This window comes from Phyllostomus hastatus, unplaced genomic scaffold (assembly GCF_019186645.2).
Source record: "Phyllostomus hastatus isolate PE091 unplaced genomic scaffold, TTU_PhHast_1.1 phas_contig_40, whole genome shotgun sequence".
Classification (NCBI taxonomy): Eukaryota; Metazoa; Chordata; class Mammalia; order Chiroptera; family Phyllostomidae; genus Phyllostomus; species Phyllostomus hastatus.
In genome coordinates this window covers 61,604,303-61,624,573 of record NW_025333872.1, presented here as the reverse complement: position 1 = coordinate 61,624,573, position 20,271 = coordinate 61,604,303, and the positions used below count along the sequence as shown (strand labels likewise).

The following is a 20,271-nucleotide window of genomic DNA, read 5'->3' as shown; positions in this document are numbered from 1 at the left end:
TCTCAGCACATCTCCCAGCGAAGTTGTTTGCCTCCTGGGTGCTAACTCTCCTTTGCCAGCTTCTGTTTTCTTTAAGTTTTAGAAGTCATTGCTGGCCTAAGAGGGCTTTGCTGAACACTTATAACACATTTTTTAAAGACTAATATTCAGAAGAGAAGATTTTAGTAATCTGTTCTTCTACATTGTTTCACCTCAGCACTAGTCTCATCAGCTAACAAACCCTTCAGGAATTGGATCATCCTTAAAAGAGAAAATAACCGAAAGAAACCAAGAAGTGCCACCAATTTCTTCCTTTGAGAAGGAGAAGGAAATGAGAAAATTAGTTCTGTATTTCGTTTGAAATGTCACAGCTTTTGTCTACTGAATAGGAGGAAATTCTACTCGCAAAAGGGAAGTGGAAGAGCTGAGAGGCAAGGAGGAACAGGGAGACAGAAAGGGGATCCGTGAGTGCCTAGGGCTCGGGAGGGAGAGATGGGGACGTGCGGGTGACTGCTACAGGGATGGTGTTTCTTCAAAGACTCGTGAAAATATTCTAAAATGTGTTGTGAGATTGCACAATTCCGTGAGCACACTAAAATCCATTGAATTTTGTATATTTAAATGGTAGAATGACATGTGAATTATATCTCCATAAAGCTGATACCAATAAAAAAAGGAATCGTAAGCAACAATGTTAATAAACGTGGATAAATCTAGATAAACAATGAATGTGTAAGCCAGTAATAACAAACATAATGTCTAATTTAGGAAGGGTTGGGGAAAAAGATTAAAATGAAATCCTAACCAAAAACATACATATTAGTTAGGAGGAGGTGACTGGAGTTAATGCTCTAAGTTCATAATTGGCATAAAGATTTTTACTCTCAGGAATTAACTGTTTTTCTTCTTCTTTTTCTGTACTTGATGAATCTACTGCAATCCTTCTCATCCTACCAGGATACTTCTCTAGGAAAAACATGATCCAACCAGAGAAAGACAAAAAAATACTAATACTTTTTAATTCCAAATTACTTTATACCTCTTTCATTTCTTCAAAGTCCTATATTGTAGCAAAAATTACTTTAGCACTCTTTCAAAACCTATAGCACACAGAATTAGCTTTGCACTTATAATGAGCATCCAGTCCTGGCACCAAAATGAAAGCCAAATCCTCATAGAAAGAGGATGAATTTTCTCACAAACACAAAAGGTCAATCCAACTAAATTCCATTTCAAACTCTGCAGATCATTAGCTAGGTTGACCCAGGCACCATACTCAGACCAAGGGTTGTCTTCCTCATCTGTAGAATGGAGAATAAAATAGGTATTGTGTCCCTCATACATTTGTTGTGAAAATAAAGTAAAATGGTGTTAAACTAAGGCTTGAAAAACTGTCAAGTTTCATACAAGTAGACAGTAGTATCGTGAAAATTGTGTTTTTTGATGATTAAGTGCATAATAAGAAATCTTCCTCTAAAGTGTTCAGGAAATCGTACCTATATGTGTTTGCTTAAATTTTATGTTAAATGAGTTGGGTTTTCTGAGCCTAACCTGATCATGTGAACACGGCACATTTACATTTTTGTATAATCAGTCTGCTATTGGCTTAATTATTCATTTAAAATGTTTAATGGTAAAGTTAACATCATCTTAAGTAATTATAAAATATATAGTTTAATGTTATAGAGATTAAAATGGATAAAAAAAGTCACTACAGAGAGAAGATAATGAGAACTACAATCAAATAAAAAATAATTATAAAGGTATCAGTATGCTTTTAATCTCTTTTTGGAATTAAAAGAAAGTTTTACATATACTATTTCTTTGTTCCTCACCAAAAACAAAAACAAAATTTGTGAGATGGGAAATAAGATTAAAAAGTAGATCCTTTCTGTTTGGTAATGCATACTACAATTGACTTTAAAATAAATACTTTCAACCATTACTGGGTATAAAAAGTAGAACTAATATTACTATACAATTGACTTCAACTATATAAGTCAAGGAAAAACTCATCCAGTTAACTTGACTTCATTTACTGCATGAGCCTAACTTACTGGAATGATTTGTTTGAACCATGTATTTAATTTAATTACCTGTGCAATTGTTACCTTTCCAACTCACACTTTTCTATATAAACACAAGATTAGAGAGTGATTCTGCCTCTGAACTCACCAGAAGGACAAATATACTAAATTCCCAACAACTGTTTAATGAAATGTAAGGAAACTTTAGGAGGGAAAAAAAATACCCCTCTTCCGTAAACATTCGTTGCATGTACCAATACTGAGATTAAGAGTAATTGGGATTCCATGTCAAAATAAAATTTGGTTCCCATCTCTTTCTTAAGACATCATTCTACTAAATGAGACCCCTGAACAGAAGCAGAATTAACTGGCTCCTTTTAAGTTTGGTCATTACAAATGCAAAATGAGTATCCTTCTGCAGACAGAGAGCCAGAGGACTACTCAGGCTAACGCAATAATGGTAGCTGTGATAAATTATGTATGCATGATATCAAAAGCAGAATGGAGGAATGAAATGGAGAACCCATTTGAAAATTTGGAATTTGCTCAAAGCTGCTTCTGCGGTAATTCCCAGGAGATAAGCACTCAGTACAGAGGAGTAATAAACTCTGCAGTTTTGTATAATTTATCAACTTTCTTCGTTTTCATTTCTAACATTGACCCTTCATGGTTAACTGAAGAAACAAAGAGCTAAATAGCTTCCTTCGCCATTTGATAGAGCAATTATGAGCATCCTGACTGATACATTTTCTGCTTAATCTACTAACAAATGGTGCCCATTTCCCTCTCAATCTACACCCTGTCTCCACATTCGCGTTGAACACTGCTATCCGTGCCCTTGTTCTTGTGCCCCTCTTCATTTGTTTCTTTCTCATTACAGCTCTCTTATATGATCATTATCAGGGAAAAAAGAGCCTTCTTTATGACAATTTTCCTCAGCTGCCCTTGGTTAACTTTTTTCAAAACGTGATTCCTCTGGGTGCTCTGACAGCAGGGCACATTGAAAACTAATCAGGAGATGCTTTCTTAGGTGTTGGTATCTTTTCAAAGAAATGTCATGTCTTAGAATAAGAGGATTCTTTTATTCACAGTTTAGGTAGCTTAATGCAGTGTGGCCATCTTGAAAGAGGTCAAGACTGTTTAAAACTGGGGGATAGCAAGAAATTAAAAATTGAGATTACCTCAGGTGCTAATTTATTCCCACTGTAATTGTCTCTAGCACCTTATAAATTAATCTCTAAGAACAGTTGTTAAGTGCTAATCTGTTGAAATACCTTAGAATATGAGCATTTTAGACCCAGGAAGGATTGCTGAACTCATCCCTTTATTTCTTTTTTTTTTATTGTCTTTTTTCCATTACCATTTAGTCCCCTTTTACACCCTCCTCCCCACAAAGCCCATTATTTCTTGAGTGAAAAAAAAGAAAAAAACAAAGATCAAGGAGGTTAAAGTGATTCACCCCAGATCACATAGCAGGTAACTTAGTTTGAGCTTCCCGTTGTGTTTCACCTTGAAGGGAGGAGGGGCAGGAGAGGTACTTGTCCACCCTGTGATAAGAGCAGATGGCCATAGTCCTTAGGTCTCTGCATTTTCTTGCCTGTATGATAGGGGTGATGATATTGCCCTCTTCACCTCAAAGGATTTCCCACTTTTACTGTATTTTAATGAAACCTGTTCCTGAGTGTGTGTGTGTGGGAGTGTGTGTGTGGTGGACATTATCCTGTGTGTCACATGCTGTGCTATGGGTATATGTGGTACTTCGGAATATAAGGCTTTATGAGTGGCTCCCATGTTCCTGGAGTGCCGAGTACCCAGGGAAGAGATGGGTCTCAGGGAAGACCACAAAACTCAGGGAAATAAAGAGGGGTGGAATTCCCAGCTCTGTAAGAAGGAGTGAAAGATTGTGTTCCTAGTGTTAGGCTTCGGACAGTGTCTTTCTCTTAAGGCCAAAGGTCTCGTAAAAGAAGAAGGTACCACTGGAAGAGCCATGGCCTACATACAAGCAATGTAATCTCTGAAGGCTGGAAAATCCAGCTGCAGGACTGTACACATAATTTGTGGGGCCCAGTGCAAAATGATATGGGGCCTCTTGTGCAGAAATTATCAGGAATTTCAAGATAGTGACAAGAAAGCATTAAACCAAGCATGGCCCTTCTGAGCACAGAGCCCCATGCTAATGCACAGGCCACAAGCCCTGCCTGATCACAAGTACTCACTGTGACAAAGTTTGTCCTAAACACACCCATTGAAGTCTTTACTTAGCAGGGGATCTGGAAGAGTCCCATTAAAAGGAAGAACAGTGCCTTTTGGAGAGTGGTTTGACTATGGCCACTTGGGTAAGAGACTAGGGCCCTTTGTGGAAGACATGGGTCTTCGGGCCAGGAGATGAGACTCTGAAATCCAGCAGACCCTGCATTTGTGGGAATTCTTCCCTCACAGCCATCTAAGAGAATCTGGGGTCTGTGTGGAAGGGAAGATGCAATTTCGTTACACTTTTATCAAGAGCTGGACTTGAATACTGGACAATAAACAGAGGCAGGACCTGTGTCTCTTGTTCTCCACATGATTGCTGGCATCTGCAGTGCCTGGCACACAGTTGGTATTCAGTAAACATTTGTTGATAATGAAACATAAGTGGTTATCTGAGTGTAAGAATTTAGATGGAGCTCTTCGGGCCCTGAAAGGAAGGCCTGAAATTCAGAGTATAGAGGTATCTCTGGTAATAAAAAGAGGAAAGCTTTGAAGCACATTAATACTGCAATTTAAGAAAACATTAGCCTGCCCAAGAATGGAGACTTTTAGTATTATTTTGCATACAAACTAATATAAACTATTTTACAGATTTGCTAATACCTAATAAGATTTTCTAAGACATTTGGTTGTACTTTTCTCTTGCTATCATTTCGACCTAAGAATAATAGCTGCATTCCATCTTTTTAAGTTCTATTATTTAGAGAACATACTCAGTGGCAGAGTGCAGGGAGAAACCAGAAGGAGGCACAGAAAGCTGAGGAGAAAGACCTAGGAAGTGAAAGTAGAAAAATAAAGGAAGGAAGGAAGGAAGGAAGGAAGGAAAGAAGGAAGGAAGGAAGGAAGGAAGCTGTGTTAACACATAGGAAGAACATGTAAGCCAGCCCTGCGTGATCAAGAAAGACTTTCCTAAGGCACCTGAAATCTAAATGACAGGAATTAAGCCAAGGCCTGGGAGGAGGGGAGAAGGAAGCAGTAGTAGTTGCGGCCAACATTTATTAAGTATTACTATGCAGTGAGCAGTGTTCTAATTACTTTACAAGCTCATTTAGTCCTCACAGCAGTGCTATGGGGCAGGCTATTAGTATCCTATTGGGATACACTTTACTGGTGTCCCAGACCTGATAAATGAGGCACAGAGTTAGTTTTTTCAGGCTGTAAAAACCGTATGCTTCCGGCCCTGAAGCAAATCTGACTGTGGCCTATTCAAAAGAACAATAAGCTGTTTTGTGTGAAGTTCATATATGTAGCCATTGGGGGTTGTATGGAGTTGCTTTGGAATGGAGCAAAGGGTCTTTTTAAAATATGTAAATGATGATAGAGGCCTATTAAAGCATATTAAACCTCAAGGCAACATGATCAATTTTTTGTTTGCAAAGACCACTCTGGCATCAGTATGGAGAATAAATTGAGGCTCCTAATAGTGGGGAGACTGTAACACCCTAAGAGAAAGAGCATGACCTGAACCAAGGCAGTCACAAATGACAGTGCAGAGGAGCTGCTGCATTCTAACGGTGTCATGGAGGGAGAATTTTACTGGCTGATTGGACGTCAGAGGAGGGATAGAGCCAAGGACACAGTACTCCAAGGTTTCCGGGCTGGGTGACTGCAGGGGACAAAAGAAGAGCCATTTGCTGAGATGGTGAGGGGGAAGAGCTAAGAAGAGAGTAGGGATGGGGTGACAAAGAGAGGTCATTAACAAATTTAACCAAGATCTCCTGGAGACAAGTGTAAGAATGTGAATCAAGTGGCAGTCCAAACCAATGTTACTCTGATCACCTACAGTAAAAGCTATCAAAAAAAAAGTCAGTTATTGAATTATGAGGAGAACAAGTGAGGTTCTTATGAGCCTGGTCAGTTTTAATTATAAATGGTATAGTGAGTGTGAAAATTATATTGTAAATTATATAAGTGCTACCTTTCATTATTATTATTATTATCACTACTTATTAATACTCTTCAGCTTTGATCAAGTTCAAACCACCCAAATAGCCCCATTTACCTATCCATCTATGGAAACTTTTTTCTTCTTTCACTGTTTTGTTTTTACCTTCCCATTCCCTACTTCCAGGTTCAATGGCAGGTAATTTGGGTGGAGTTAAGTGGTTTTGTCTGCTCTCATCAATCAGTAAACAAGCATTTATTAAGAGTCTCCCAGGTGAGCATCCAGAGCTCTCTGAGTGGCATTACAATCAAGAGACCAAGTTATTTGGAGTCAGATGATACAGAATTTAAATCCTCCTTCCACATTTTCCTTCCACATGCCCTTGGGTAAATAATCTGCTCATCTCTCTGCTCTTCAGTTCTACCAGAAAATATAAGATGGATAATATTTCACAGGTCTGTTGCATTACATGAGATAATTAATGTGAGTAACAGAGGGCCCAGTGCTCAATAAATGTAATTCCTGTCCACTTCATAAGGCTGTTGCCCAGGATAAATGAGCTAATACTCAAAAAATGGTTACAGAATAATTCTGCTATATAAGTTTAGTCATTTTTAATGAACTTTGCTACTGTTGTTTCTGTTACTGTTTTTATGGGTACCAGGGGCTTGTGGCAACCACATCTACAAGCCTTTGAGCAGCACTTGAACGTGTCTTTATTATTATTATTTTTGAATTTCCTTATTTCTTTGTTTCAGCTTGGGACTCATTTTCTTCTTTGCTTAGTGCTGCTTTGGAGAAACAGCCAGATGTCTTTACAATTTGTTGCTTCTGGCCATATACTCTGTTATTTAGATACTCTGCTTTGTTCAGCTAAAATGCCGTGTTTATTAAAGCTTTAGTAATCCGGAAAAACTATAATTGTGCTGTTCTTGGCACGCATCGTGAAAAACACTGAGAGATTAAAAACTGGAGATGAAGGAAGGCTTAAAAGTCACTATAGGTCTTTTACCTTTTTTAATAAAAAGAAACATTTTTTAAAAACTTTCATTTTAATATAAATTGCCTATTACCAGTACAATTGCTCTGGTGAAAGATGAAGACATCCATTGTAGCTGGAATAGCTAAAGGGAAGGGACTTTGGTGTAGGAAGGTCAGCTAACCTTCCCCCAGTTTAGCAGTGCAGCCTGTAAGCGTTGGATAGTGTTGCTTCTCTTAGTTCATGCAACTAGACCAAATGCAGCAGCTCCCTGATTTCAATACTCCACCCCAGCAGAGACTCAAGCACTTCATGATGGTGTAAAAAGCCAAAAAGGCATCTTGAATGTCAAATTAACCAAGTCTCTTTGGTTTTCCCTTAGCAAAGTTTTTTCAGGGGCTGCTGTGTTGTCTCCTAGCTCATAGTCTGAGTCTGATTACAAAACAGAATGAGATTTCACTTCCCGTGTCCTAGACAAGCTCATTTTCTCAAAAATTCCAAGAGATTTCAGCCTAATAAGAAAAGTGTTAACATTTTGTTTTTGGTAATTGAGCTATCTTGCTTTATACAGAAAATATAGTGTTAGCATTTTAATGTTTAACAGGAGTTTCTATTAAAAGTTATTTATATTAAAAATGAACTTATATTTTTCAAAATCCAATTATACTATTAATCAGGACTGCACTTATTGTACTCTTTTCTTCCTTATTATGCAGTCCAAGAATGAATTTAACAACCTTCCAAAAGTAATTAATTACGGTTTATTTTTGTAAAGTGCCCAAATGTTCATGAAGTTCTTTCCCACCATCTTACTAAAGGCTATGTCATAACAACCCTGTGAGATAAACACTGTTGTCTTCATTTTACATATGAGAAACCAAAATTCAGAAACTTTTCATTTCAAAACTAAACCAAAGGGAGACTCCGGGTCTTTGACTCCCAATCCAGTGGCCTTTGCACCGTGGACAGCTCACTCACATTAGTTGAGGTCTCAAATAAAAATTGTAGTTCTACTCAGTTTCACAGTGGACATGAGGATGCTTTGGGGACTGTAATGGGCCTGTCATAAATAGAGGAGGCAGTGTTAAGCCTCCCAAAGAGAGAAACCCCCAATGGGTGCACTTTAGGTATCTCAGACATAAAGAAGCTGGAGAGGAAGTAGCAGCCTATCCCACAAACCAAACCTCCAGGTAATAACTGGGCGTTTCACAAAGGAAGAGTCTATAGGTTGAGTATTAGAGCCTTTGAGAATGAGAGATCCTCAGTGGCAGTAGAAAAAAATAATGACCTCATATTCAGGCAGGTTTAATAATGAACTATTTGTCAGATGACAAGTGTGTTGCAGAGGTCTTAATATCTTTGTTGTAATATTCTGCTAAATCTTGGGCTACTTCCTCGGCAACCTTCACATCCTCAATTTTTAAATTATTTTCCCTGCCTGCCAACCTTGAGCAGAGTTCAGCCATTAGTTCACTAAATAGCTTAACTCACCCCCTGCAATGCCTCCCTAGTGCTATCCCTAAGCCCAAGTCTTCCTAGCTGTTACACTTTGATCTGTAATTATCTATACAATGGACTTGACCTATGACTACCCACCAATGGGATGTGCATCAGGATTTTTTCCCCCAAATTCTACATCCACCAGGATCACCCTCCCCAGGAAGATATTAATAAAATCTGGGAGTCTTGAAGGAGGAGATGTAGGAAAGATTGAAGGCCACTCAGGAAGCTGACAAAAGCATAGAAATGAGAGTGAAGGGTATGGGGAGCAGTAAAGAGGCTGACCTCAAGGGTGCAGAGGCTGACATTGATGAGTAATAAAAGGGAAAGAGGCGAACTACCCAAGCTGGGAACTGAGAAAGGGCCTGGGCTTCCAAGAAGAGTCTAGGTTTGATCCAGTGAACAGCCAAAAAATGAGGGACAAAATAACTTGTCCTAGGAAGATTAATCAGACTACATAGGCCATAGGAAATAAACAGGGAAACACACTCAAATGTTAAGAATTAAGGAAGGCATTAAGCACCTTGATGGGGAAAGTTAAAAGGAGTTTACTGACCATGCTGATGAAAAGGAAAAGACAGTAGAAAATCACTTCAAACTTCATGTGTTATTCACTCCACTGTAAAAAATACAGATGCACAATTAGTGCACACCCATTGAGCTGGAATTTCTAAGGGTGGTAGCAGGTGTGTTTTCTAAAGGCTCTGCAAGCTCACCATAGAGAACCACGAGCCTACAGAGCATGGCGGACAGATTCTGGGCTCACTGCCTTTCAGTCAGCTTTTTTGTACTTCTGTGTCAATCAGTAGGTTTGCACATTGTTGAGAGATGTCATGATACACACAGAAGAAAGTAACAGCTAACAATAAACTGACACTTATGAACAGTGGAAGGCCTAACTGTGGTTCTGACTGTAAGAACAAGAATTCAGTGGAGGAGGGAGAGGACTGTGGGCTGGAACAAAAGCTGGAGAGGCCTTCTAGAGGAACTGGGACACAGCCCAGACCTTAGGGATGCATCACAACCAAAGGCAGGTGGACCAATGAGCTGGTTGAATTGGACAAAGCCTTGTGTAGCATAGTTCTGAGGAGCAGAGTGTGAGCACCACATTTAGAGAGCAGAGGTTAGGTGGCTTCCCAGCCTCCCTCCACATTGCTCCTCTGTGCAAGGCTGGTGAGCTTCATTAAGGCCACAGGACAAGCACATTTTACCTTTACTTTTCCCATCTCTCCCACTCATATCTGGCCTTCTTCAACCACATAACAGCTTTTGTTTTCTCACACTTTGTGAATGCACATTAAATTCATTCACACTAACATATAAATGACACATAGTCCCTTATGTTATTCTGGCATATTAATAAGACTTTGTATAGTGAGGTGGCTTGTGGAAACCTCATTTCATTCTCACTTATGGAGTGGGGAGGTCTGAGATAACCCCCATTTTATAGATGGGGAAAGAAAGGCCCGGAGAATCTCAGTGGCCACCTCAAAATCACAGAGCTACTAAGTGGAGAATTTACCTGGAGGACTTGGGCACAGTTTTCTCTCTGCCACCCTGTTCTGCGTCTTGCTGCAGTATTTTTATTTCAATGGGATGAGAGCCCTGTGCTAAGGGCATATGACTTTCGGCATCAACCTGGAAATAGGAGAAAGATTCTTTCAGTGAAGCCCTAAGTCACCCTACATAAGTTGTGTCTTCACCTTCACATTACCTGCTAATTGTGTGATCACCAGCTAGTTAGAGAAAATGATCTGAGCTTCGCTTTACCCATCCATAAAATGGGAACAATATATCTGCTTCATGGGGTTTTTCTGAGAATTTCCTAAAATACCGCCTGTACAATATTTTTGACACATAGCAGCCCTCAGTAAACCTCATTTCTCATGTCCCTTCTCTTCCCCATTACACCCACATGCAAGGCAAGCCATGGCAAGTCAGAACCACAGACTCACCCAGACCCTGCAAATACACTTACTGCCCCCTCTTTGCTCTTGCCTTTAGTCCTTTCTCTCTCCCCTCAGTCCCTGTGTGTGGCCACGCCAGCCTCCCTTCACTTCTCAAAGTAGTCGAGCATCTCCCTCCCCAGTACTTGTGTAAACACTGGTCCCTCTGCCTGAGACCCACTTTGCCCACCTCCGCCACCCAACTCTTCATGTTCCAGGTGTCAGTCAGCCCGCACCACTTCTTCAGGAAGGACTGAAGTGGGCTCCTCCTGTCTCACCGCCTCCTGTCACTTTCATTGTTATTACAGTTTGTAAGTTCTTGTAAATTCTATGCTTATTAGTTTAATTCTTTTTTCTCCACTAGACTACAGATTGCCATGTTACATCATACCCAGTACAAAATCTAGTACATGGGCATGTTCCATAAATATTTTTTAGCTGTGTGTTGGATGAATTCTACTTTTATCTCTCTGCTTTGGGATGCCCTTCTATAGCCCACTCACCAAGCTATGCAATACATTTCACACACACACACACACAAAAATGGGGTTTGTCTCTATTTCCTTCATTTTGTTTCCCCCACATATATTCATACATTATCATGAATTAGGTTGCATCCTCCAGTTGTTTCATGCTTCTCTAATCACATTATTGGTTTTTCAAGGCTAAAATTCCTTCAAGATCTTTTTCTGAATCCCCTGTAAACTGAATATAATAGCAAGAAATGCTCTTGGTACCTAGAAATTTCTTGATGAATGAATGAAAAGATTGATCAGTTGATTCTAGTACACCCCTAGTACAGAGAAAATCTTCACATAGCAAATATGGAGATATCACTGCAGCAAAACAATTGCTAACCATGATCCATTGCTGTAGTTCTTCTTCTTGGGTTACTGTTTGAGTTCAATAAAAATAAAACCTTATCTTGAAAGGGGGATTAGATTTATTTTTTTAATAAGAAAGCCTGAATGGGAAGCTTGCATTTCCCCCTAAATTTAATAATAGCACTTACACTTTTCAGCTGGCCTTATTTCAGGTGAGAGCATGAAGCTTCCAGGTAAGCTTCTGTCATGATATAAGAGCAAGAGCCCTATCACCAAACCTACCCAAAGGAGGGGTCAAATAGCAGGGGCCTCTGTCTAGTCTGAGCATGTTTTCAGAATCAGCCAGTCCAATTCAGTACTGGGCAGAGAATGTGAAGGGAAACATCAGGTTACTTGGAGACACAGTTTTGATAATTATCCTGGTAACCTCCATGAGTAAAGTAACAGCTTTTGATCTTGCCCTCTTCCTTCACTCACAACTACAACAAAACAAAAAGCATATAAGTAAAATGTTACGCCCAAAATGATAACTTACTAAACTGGAATATTTCACTTTCTACATTTGTCTTGTTACTCCGAAGCAGAAACTTCAGTTTACTGGTTGCCTTGCTGGTAAACCTGCTTTTATCAGTATTTTTGAATGATTAATAAAAAAATTATAGATATATATGTGCACACATACATATTTAACATATGTTATAAAGTATGTATTTTATTTACTTTGACAATTGCCTAGCCACAGGGGTGTCCAACCTGTGGCCCCCCAGGTTGCATATGGCCCAGGATGGCTATGAATGTGGCCTAACAGAAAGTTGGAAATTTCCTTAAAATATTTTTTGTGCTCATCACTTTTCATTACTGCTTGTGTATTTAATGTGTGGCCCAAGACAACTCTTCCTCTTCCAGTGTGTCCCAGAGATGCCAAAAAGGATTTGGATACCCTTGGTAGCAGGTTCTGTCTAGTTAGTATCTTTGCCCTGGTTTAGTATTTGATCTTATAACACAGGTCAGCAGAAGGAAACCTAGTTTTGCTAAATACCCATTACCCCATGAACATTGTAAAGACTGGTATGAGGTCTGTTCTTCCAGCGACATCACTTAACCTCCCATATACCCACCCCTGCTGGGCTTTGTAACAATTGACAGAGCCTTTAAAAGATGACTGCTGATGAGTTCCCTTCTATCCCGTCTCTCAGGCTGCAGAAGTCCTGAAGGTTGATGGAGGGCCATGCTATTCAAACAGCAGGCGTGGCTGAGACAGAAGCTCCTGGTGCTGGGAAGCCTTGCTGTTGGGAGTCTCCTGTATCTAGTTGCCAGAGTTGGGAGCTTGGATAGGTAGGTGGTTAAACACATACTTGTGTTCATGTGACTTTAAGTGTTTCCCTTTTAAAAAATATATTTTATTGATTATGCTATTACAGTTGTCCCATTTTCCCTCCTTCACTCCCCTCCACCCTGCACACCCCCTCCCACCCAGATTTGCCCCCTTAACTCATGTCCATGGGTTGTACATATAAGTTCCTTGGCTTCTACATTTCCCATACTATTCTTAACCTCCCCCTGTCTATTTTCTGCCTACCATCTATGCTACGTATTCTCTGTACTTTTCCCCCCTTTCTCCCCTTCCCACTCCCCTGTTGCTAACCCTCCATGTAATCTCCATTTCTGTGGTTCTGTTCCTGTTCCAGTTGTTTGCTTAGTTTGCTTTTGTTTTTGTTTTAGGTGTGGTTGTTAATAATTATGAGTTTGCTGTCCTTTTACTATACATGTTTTTTATCTTCTTTTTCTTAGATAAATCCCTTTAACATTTCATTATAATAAGAGTTTGGTGATGATGAACTCCTTTAACTTGACCTTATCTGGGAAGCACTTTATCTGCCCTTCCATTCTAAATGATAGCTTTGCTGAATAGAGTAATCTTGGATGTAGATCCTTGCCTTTCATGATTTGGAATACTTCTTTTTAGCCCCTTCTTGCCTGTAAGGTTTCTTTTGAGAAATCAGCTGATAGTCTTATGGGAACTCCTTTGTAGATAACTGTCTCCTTTTTTCTTGCTGCTTCTAGGGTTCTCTTCTTAATTTTAATCTTGGGTAATGTTTTTTAACTGAAACTTCCTTAGAGTATAATTTTAGATCCACTCCTTTTGTTTTCCTCCTTCAAAATTCCCAAGAAACATGCTTTTCTGCAGTATTGATTTTGATTTATTGAGCCTTTAAAAGAAAGAGATCCAAGTTGCTCAAACCAAGGAATTTGCCAGGATCCATTTGTATTCTGTGTGCATTGACATTCATTTTCAGAGACAGGATAAAGCCATACACAGTAGAAATGCCACTTTCTAGAGCTCACTGTGGTCTGTGTGCATCTGGTTGTTGAAACTCTGTCCATGTGAAATAGCTATGATGTATTTAGTTATGAAACTAAATTATGAAATTTATGAGTGAACAATTAATGGCCTACCAGGAGAGTTAAAATTATATTTGAACCTATAAAGGAGCTCATCAAGTGTGGGATCCACCACCCTGGAAAGATGGTTGCAGGCTTGGGGTGCTGTAACTGTGTTAATTAGTGCTGGTTTCCAGGAGCTGAACGTATCAGACAAGAAGACTGTCGCTCACAGTAATTGCCCAGAAACCAATGTCAAATCCATGGAGAGGATATTTACAGAGCCAGGCGTTGGCTCTAAACAAGCAAATGGTTGAGAGGTGCTAGACCTGTAGAAGTCCCAGCAGTGTCTGTCCTCTGGCTTCACGGTGAATACCTCTGGGCTGTCCCATATCCAATATGATTGTGAAAGACAGGGAATTGAATTTCTAAAATGTAAACCTTCCTTCTTTGCTCTTTAAAATTCCTTATTGCACTGGAAACACTGGAGTATGTTCTTATGCATTCGCTTCCCATTTTCCACAAAAATGCAGCCACACTTTAAAATGAAAATATCTTCCTTGTTGTTTTTCTTTTCTAATCTATAAATCTTATCACTCAGATACTTAACAAATAATATAGCAGTGGTCTTTATTTTCCTTCAGCCAGTGTCAATTTTGACTGGTAAAAAAGCCCTTTTGATGTTTTTTAGTTCAAAGTTCCTGAGCAAACTTCACACTCACTAGTTGCTAACTATCGGAAATGGTATAATCCAGAGTTTATCACTGACTTCAAGTAGTTACCTAAAAGTAGTGTTTGGTTATTAGTGAAAAGCCTTGAGGTGGTTCCACTGTCCTGCTTATAAAGAACTTTTACATCAAGTTTTTCCCAATGCCTTTAGTTCACGTTCAGTCATTTGCTTTTGATTGAATAATTGATCTAATGATCATTAATGCATTAGTTATTTGGCTGATTCTTTTCATTTTTCACCTAGTCTACAGCCTCAAATTTGATTGTTTGCTGGACTTTCTCAAAAGTTCTCAACTGAGGGTTTGAGCAGATTGAATCTGAAATGGACAAATGCTGACTTAGGAACTGAAGACCCTGCTCTCTGGTTCGGAAGCTGAGCTCAGTTACTTTTACTGTCCCTTCCAATCCTAAGAGTCCATATTGTTTAGTCTGAGGCCCATGCTCAAAATGTACTCTTCAAGAAGGCAAAATAAGGTGATGTTTTCTCCCATCTTGAGTTGGGGAGTCCAAAAAGCAATTGTTCTGCAGGCTATGAGCTCCCAAGGTAGCAGGTAGAAAAAGGAAGGAAGACAAGAAGGAAAATGCCCCTTTCCAGAAGTAAGGAAATTCCTTTCCAGCTCAATTAGGGCAGAGACTGTCTGTCTCAGCCCCTGTCAGCCAGGGTTCTTCGAGAGAATTCAGCCCTACAGAAAGCATTTGATGGACTACTTCCTCAATTTTTGCAAGGACAACAGACATTAGCATCATTCTAGATGTGTAGGAGAGAAGTCATCCATTACATGCAATGGATATCTTAAGAAACTACAGCTTAATTCTCAAACAAGAAGAGCTAAAACATGAATTTGTGATATCACAATGTCACAACTAAAGGCATCTTTGACTATGTATGTGTTGCTACTTTCAAATCTTTCATTTAGCACTCCAGCACTAATCTTGTTAACAAATTCATCAAAACAAAAGTTACATTTCTCTAAATATTAACTGTGGTAAACACTTTTTTATAGTATTCTATATTTTCATGTTTTCCACAAAGAACATGAGTTGTTTTTAAAATCATAAAAAACAAGCACCACAAAAAAGTAAAATGTTTATATATTTTTGCTTACGCATTAGGAAAGACAGCAGTTGAAACAGAGCACAGGCCAAGTTCTTTTCTTTTCAGTTCTGCAGAATGCCTTTGCATGACCTTGAGGTTTTTCTCTTCTCCCATTAATTATAAACATTACAGAAGATAAGAAAGGTATGATAGAATGTCTTGGGAAAAAGCAAAAGAGAGGCTCACTGTCACAAAAAGGGGGACATAGACTCAAAATTATTAGGGTAACTAGGAGGTAGGGTAACTAGGGTAAACCAAATTGTTAAACCAAGGACTTGGTTTAACATCCATTTTGGCAAATAGTCTACCCTCTCCCAAAATGGCTAAAATGTGTTCTCAGGTAAACTTAGGGAAATTATAATGAATTTCAGTTCAGTTCTAGACTATACCCAAAAGGAAACTCTAAATATAGAGTTTTCTCTATACTTAGTACTATCCTAAGTACAATATACTGCATACTAATCTTGCCAAATTAAACAGTCACTCCAGTCCAATATCGTTGTGATTATTACCACACCTTTTTCTCTGAGAAAAGCAGTGAAAACAATGGTTGTTCATTGTTTAAGACAAGGTTGAAGTGGAAACCCTCCTTTTTGGCTCCATGTATTACATCCCTTCCTTCATGAGCTCAAGTCCCTGATTTAAATGGACTTGGCAATGAGAACCTGAGGCTTCTGGCCCTGCCAAGGTCTTGTTGATCCCCAGTCCCAGCTGTGGTAAGTGATATACAGCACTTGCTGATGGTATTGGGTTGTTCCTACATTCAGCCAAATAAAAACATAATCCTGACCTCTTTATATAGAAAAACAGAGGCAGGAAAAAAAAGAGAAAGGCAGAAGAAATATAGTACTCTTAGCTATCCCTAAGGCCAACGGCAGAAATTCTCACAGAATGAAAAGCTCAGCAAGTGCCAATTTTGGAATTTTCCAGGTTGATGATGATGCAAATAGCTAAGGGCAGAGACTGGGAGCTCTTTTCAGATTGTACAATATCTCAAAAAATTTTAAGTGTTATGTGAGTGCTGCTGAGCTGCAAGGAAATCGTACTACACAAAACCCAAAAGACTGGCCTCTTAGCTGCCCTTCAGTCTCCCAGCTAAAGATTATAATCTTCTACCTTTTATGTTCTCTCAATGATATTAACTGGTGAGCTATTAAAAGGCTATTAGTATGGCTGGTGTCACTTGTCTGTCCTGTACAGTGTGAACGTAAGTACATGCCGTAGTCAATTAAGTGCTTGGTGAATAAAAATTTTAAGGAGCACTAATAAAAAAATCCCATCAATTATGTCTGGTCCATTTAATACAGTGCTGCTTAAAATAAAATTTCTCAAACATATGTTCATTATGGATTGCATCAGGTTGGGAAATAGTGGTTTTATTTATGCATTTAAAGTCTCACTCTGACTGGGGAACCAGAAAAAATGAGAAGTTAGGTGCAATGAGCTTCTTAAAGTTTCTCTCTGTTGCTTGCAGGCTACAACCCATTTGCCCCATTGAAGGCCGATTGGGAGCCCGTGGGCAGGCGGAATTTCCTCTGCGTGCCCTGCAGTTTAAACGAGGCCTGTTGCATGAGTTCCGGAAGGGCAACGCTTCCAAGGAGCAGGTTCGCCTTCATGACCTGGTCCAGCAACTCCCCAAGGCCATTATCATTGGGGTGAGGAAAGGAGGCACAAGGGCCCTGCTTGAGATGCTGAACCTCCATCCAGCAGTGGTCAAAGCCTCTCAAGAAATCCACTTTTTTGACAATGATGAGAATTATGCCAAGGGCATTGAGTGGTATAGGAAGAAGATGCCTTTTTCCTACCCTCAGCAAATCACAATTGAAAAGAGCCCAGCATATTTTATCACAGAGGAGGTTCCAGAAAGGATTTACAAAATGAACTCATCTATCAAGTTGCTGATAATTGTCAGGGAGCCAACCACAAGAGCTATTTCTGATTACACTCAGGTGCTAGAGGGGAAGGAGAGGAAGAATAAAACTTATTACAAGTTTGAGAAGCTGGCAATAGACCCTAATACCTGTGAAGTGAACACAAAATACAAGGCAGTAAGAACCAGCATCTACACCAAACACTTGGAAAGGTGGTTGAAATACTTTCCAATTGAGCAATTTCATATTGTCGATGGAGATCGCCTCATCATGGAACCTCTGCCAGAACTCCAGCTCGTGGAGAAGTTCCTAAATCTTCCCCCAAGAATAAGTCAATACAATTTGTATTTCAATGCTACCAGAGGGTTTTACTGCTTGCGATTTAACATTATCTTTAATAAGTGCCTGGCTGGCAGCAAGGGGCGCATTCATCCAGAGGTGGACCCCTCTGTCATTACCAAATTGCGCAAATTCTTTCATCCTTTCAATCAAAAATTTTACCAGATCACTGGGAGGACACTGAACTGGCCCTAAAATAATGTCATACAACACCATGTGTTGTGCCTGAAGACACTCAATGTCTCCTCTAGATTAAGATATGCACTTTTCCAAGCCACAACTACCCAAGTCATTTTTCCATCTCTACTTGTACATAGGCAGTATGTGACCAAATATAGGAACAGCTCTTTTTCTACTGAAAATTTACAAAAGTAATTTGCCGTCTGCATAGTTGCATCTTTTAAACTTGTTACTAAATGAAGAGGTGGTGATATTGGGGGAAAGTGACTTCAGCTGTTCTCAAAGAGTTAGTCTTCCCTTGAGTCAGAAGTTGTCACCCGCCATTTTCATTAATTTAAGCCAAAAGATTAATGTATAAAATGTACCAATGGCTGTGAAGCTGCAGGAAGTAGAGGATTCAGTTATGCATTCTTTTCTAAGGGAAAGATGGCTCTCTAATTCAGATGCTGAATTGGTGCCATGAAAACAGAAAATGCTATTTTCTTATGATTTAAAAGAATGTCTTATCTCATAAAATTGGCATTGTTCCAAAGTCCCTGTGGTGATTTTGCACTATTGTTTTTCGTCTGGACCATGGTGTCACTTGTAGCAGGTCATACATTGGAAAGTCGAGTCCTTTTACTTCCATGTTTTATGTCAACAAAGAAAAATGTCATGTACATAATGTATTTAATTGTAAATACTGGTTTCACACTAAGTAATTCTATTTTGTAAACTAAATATGGCTATTTAATTTATTGTGAAAATTAAATTTATTGTGGTATTTAAAAATGGAATGGATTAAAATTACCCTATGTGCACCATTTTTTTTAACTCATTTTGTTTTACATGCTCCTTGCTGGCTCCCAACCTCAAAGCTGTCTATGTGCGTGTTGAGAGCACCTGGGAATGTGCACTTCTCCACTGGATTTCTGAACCCTCGAGAAAATGTATTTATGAAGTGAGGTTGAATATATTTTTAAAAATCTCAACTATCTGGAAAGCTAGTGTAACAGCCTCCTCAAAGAACACTAATGCTGGTCTGCTGCAACTTTATAAAAGTTAATTTCCTTGCAGTTGCTGCTGTGCTAGGAGAAAAACAAGAAATACTTTAACATAATCAATGCATAGAGAATCACAATTCTATCTCAGCCTCTAATAAGAGTCAGACCAGTACAGAAATTGAGTGAAATAAGATTAGAAAACTTGTGTGGCCTCTGCACTGAAAGCTGCTGATGCTTCAGAAATGAATACAAACTCTCAGAACTCCCTCTTTGAGATGAAAATATTATCAGTGTTCTCGGCAATGATCGAATTGCATCGTGTTGTTATTACTAACACAAACATTTGGCTCATATTTCCATCCAGAGAAATTAATGCTAAATTGGGTGCTTGCTAGCATCAAATACATTATATTACGTTTAAATATGATTCAGAAAACCATGGAAAGAGGTGTCAGGAAAAAAAAAAAGATGGATTTTTCCCCAATCACAATTGCTTACCCAGCGGAAGACACTTGAGAGAGTTTAGTCCAGCATCACATTGAGAGTGCCTAGAGAAATCAGCAAGTTAAAATGGATGCCTTTTTGATTGTAATACGTGTTGATTTTCTCCGTGAGTTGTTTATCCTGTCCAGTGATTTGATGGTGAACTTTTAAAAATAAATAGCCCTTTCCCCTCCAGTGTCAGTATGTATTGCTTCTGAAGCCACAGCCTTGGTAATCATCTTCTCTGTTTCAATTAGCAGTGCCGCTGTTCTTTCAGCACAGAGCAAGCCTGACACCCGCGACACTGGCAGGCCGGCTTCTCGCTCCCTGGGTGAGGCTCTGGAGAGTCTTGGGTCTAAATGTCAATCACATCCCTCTTATGCCATGAATGGAATCAAATATAAGGAATTTGTCATCAGATTTCCCCGTGCTTCAACTCTCAGCTAATCACCAGCGGAAACTCTTTGAATACTACATTCAATGATATGACCACAGATTATTATTTTATTATAACTACTCCTAGAACACTATAGAGATAATAAGTTTTAAACTAGTTACTGTCAAATTATGTCCCAATGGAATATGGATGTATCAAAAACTCATCCTAGGTATTCCACCAGTAAAATTGAAAAATGGGCAATCTTTTACAAGACTCACAGAGAAATTTAAAGAACAATGAATAGAAGTTTCTCAGGCATAATCTTTTATATTCTCAATTTTTCTTAAACTTTACTATTGCTACCAAAAGTGTATGTCAGAGTATATTCTAACATTCTATTTGACTTTTGCAGACTTTTATAATTTGTTATTTTTAGCTC

The 20,271-nt window shown here is 39.1% G+C and overlaps 1 protein-coding gene across 6 annotated transcripts in view; it reads left to right on the top strand.

The window, feature by feature from the left end:
* HS3ST5 (heparan sulfate-glucosamine 3-sulfotransferase 5) overlaps nucleotides 1-19,636 on the top strand; it is a 256,859-nt gene extending 237,223 nt beyond the window's left edge. For all 6 annotated transcript variants that reach the window (XM_045843796.1, XM_045843797.1, XM_045843793.1 and 3 more), the window contains 2 exons: nucleotides 12,587-12,725; nucleotides 17,072-19,636. In XM_045843796.1, coding sequence (XP_045699752.1) covers nucleotides 12,619-12,725; nucleotides 17,072-18,002 — 1,038 coding nt within the window. In that variant the 5' untranslated portion in view covers nucleotides 12,587-12,618 and the 3' untranslated portion in view covers nucleotides 18,003-19,636. The remainder of the gene's footprint in view (nucleotides 1-12,586; nucleotides 12,726-17,071) is intronic.
* The last annotated feature ends 635 nt before the right edge of the window (nucleotides 19,637-20,271 follow it).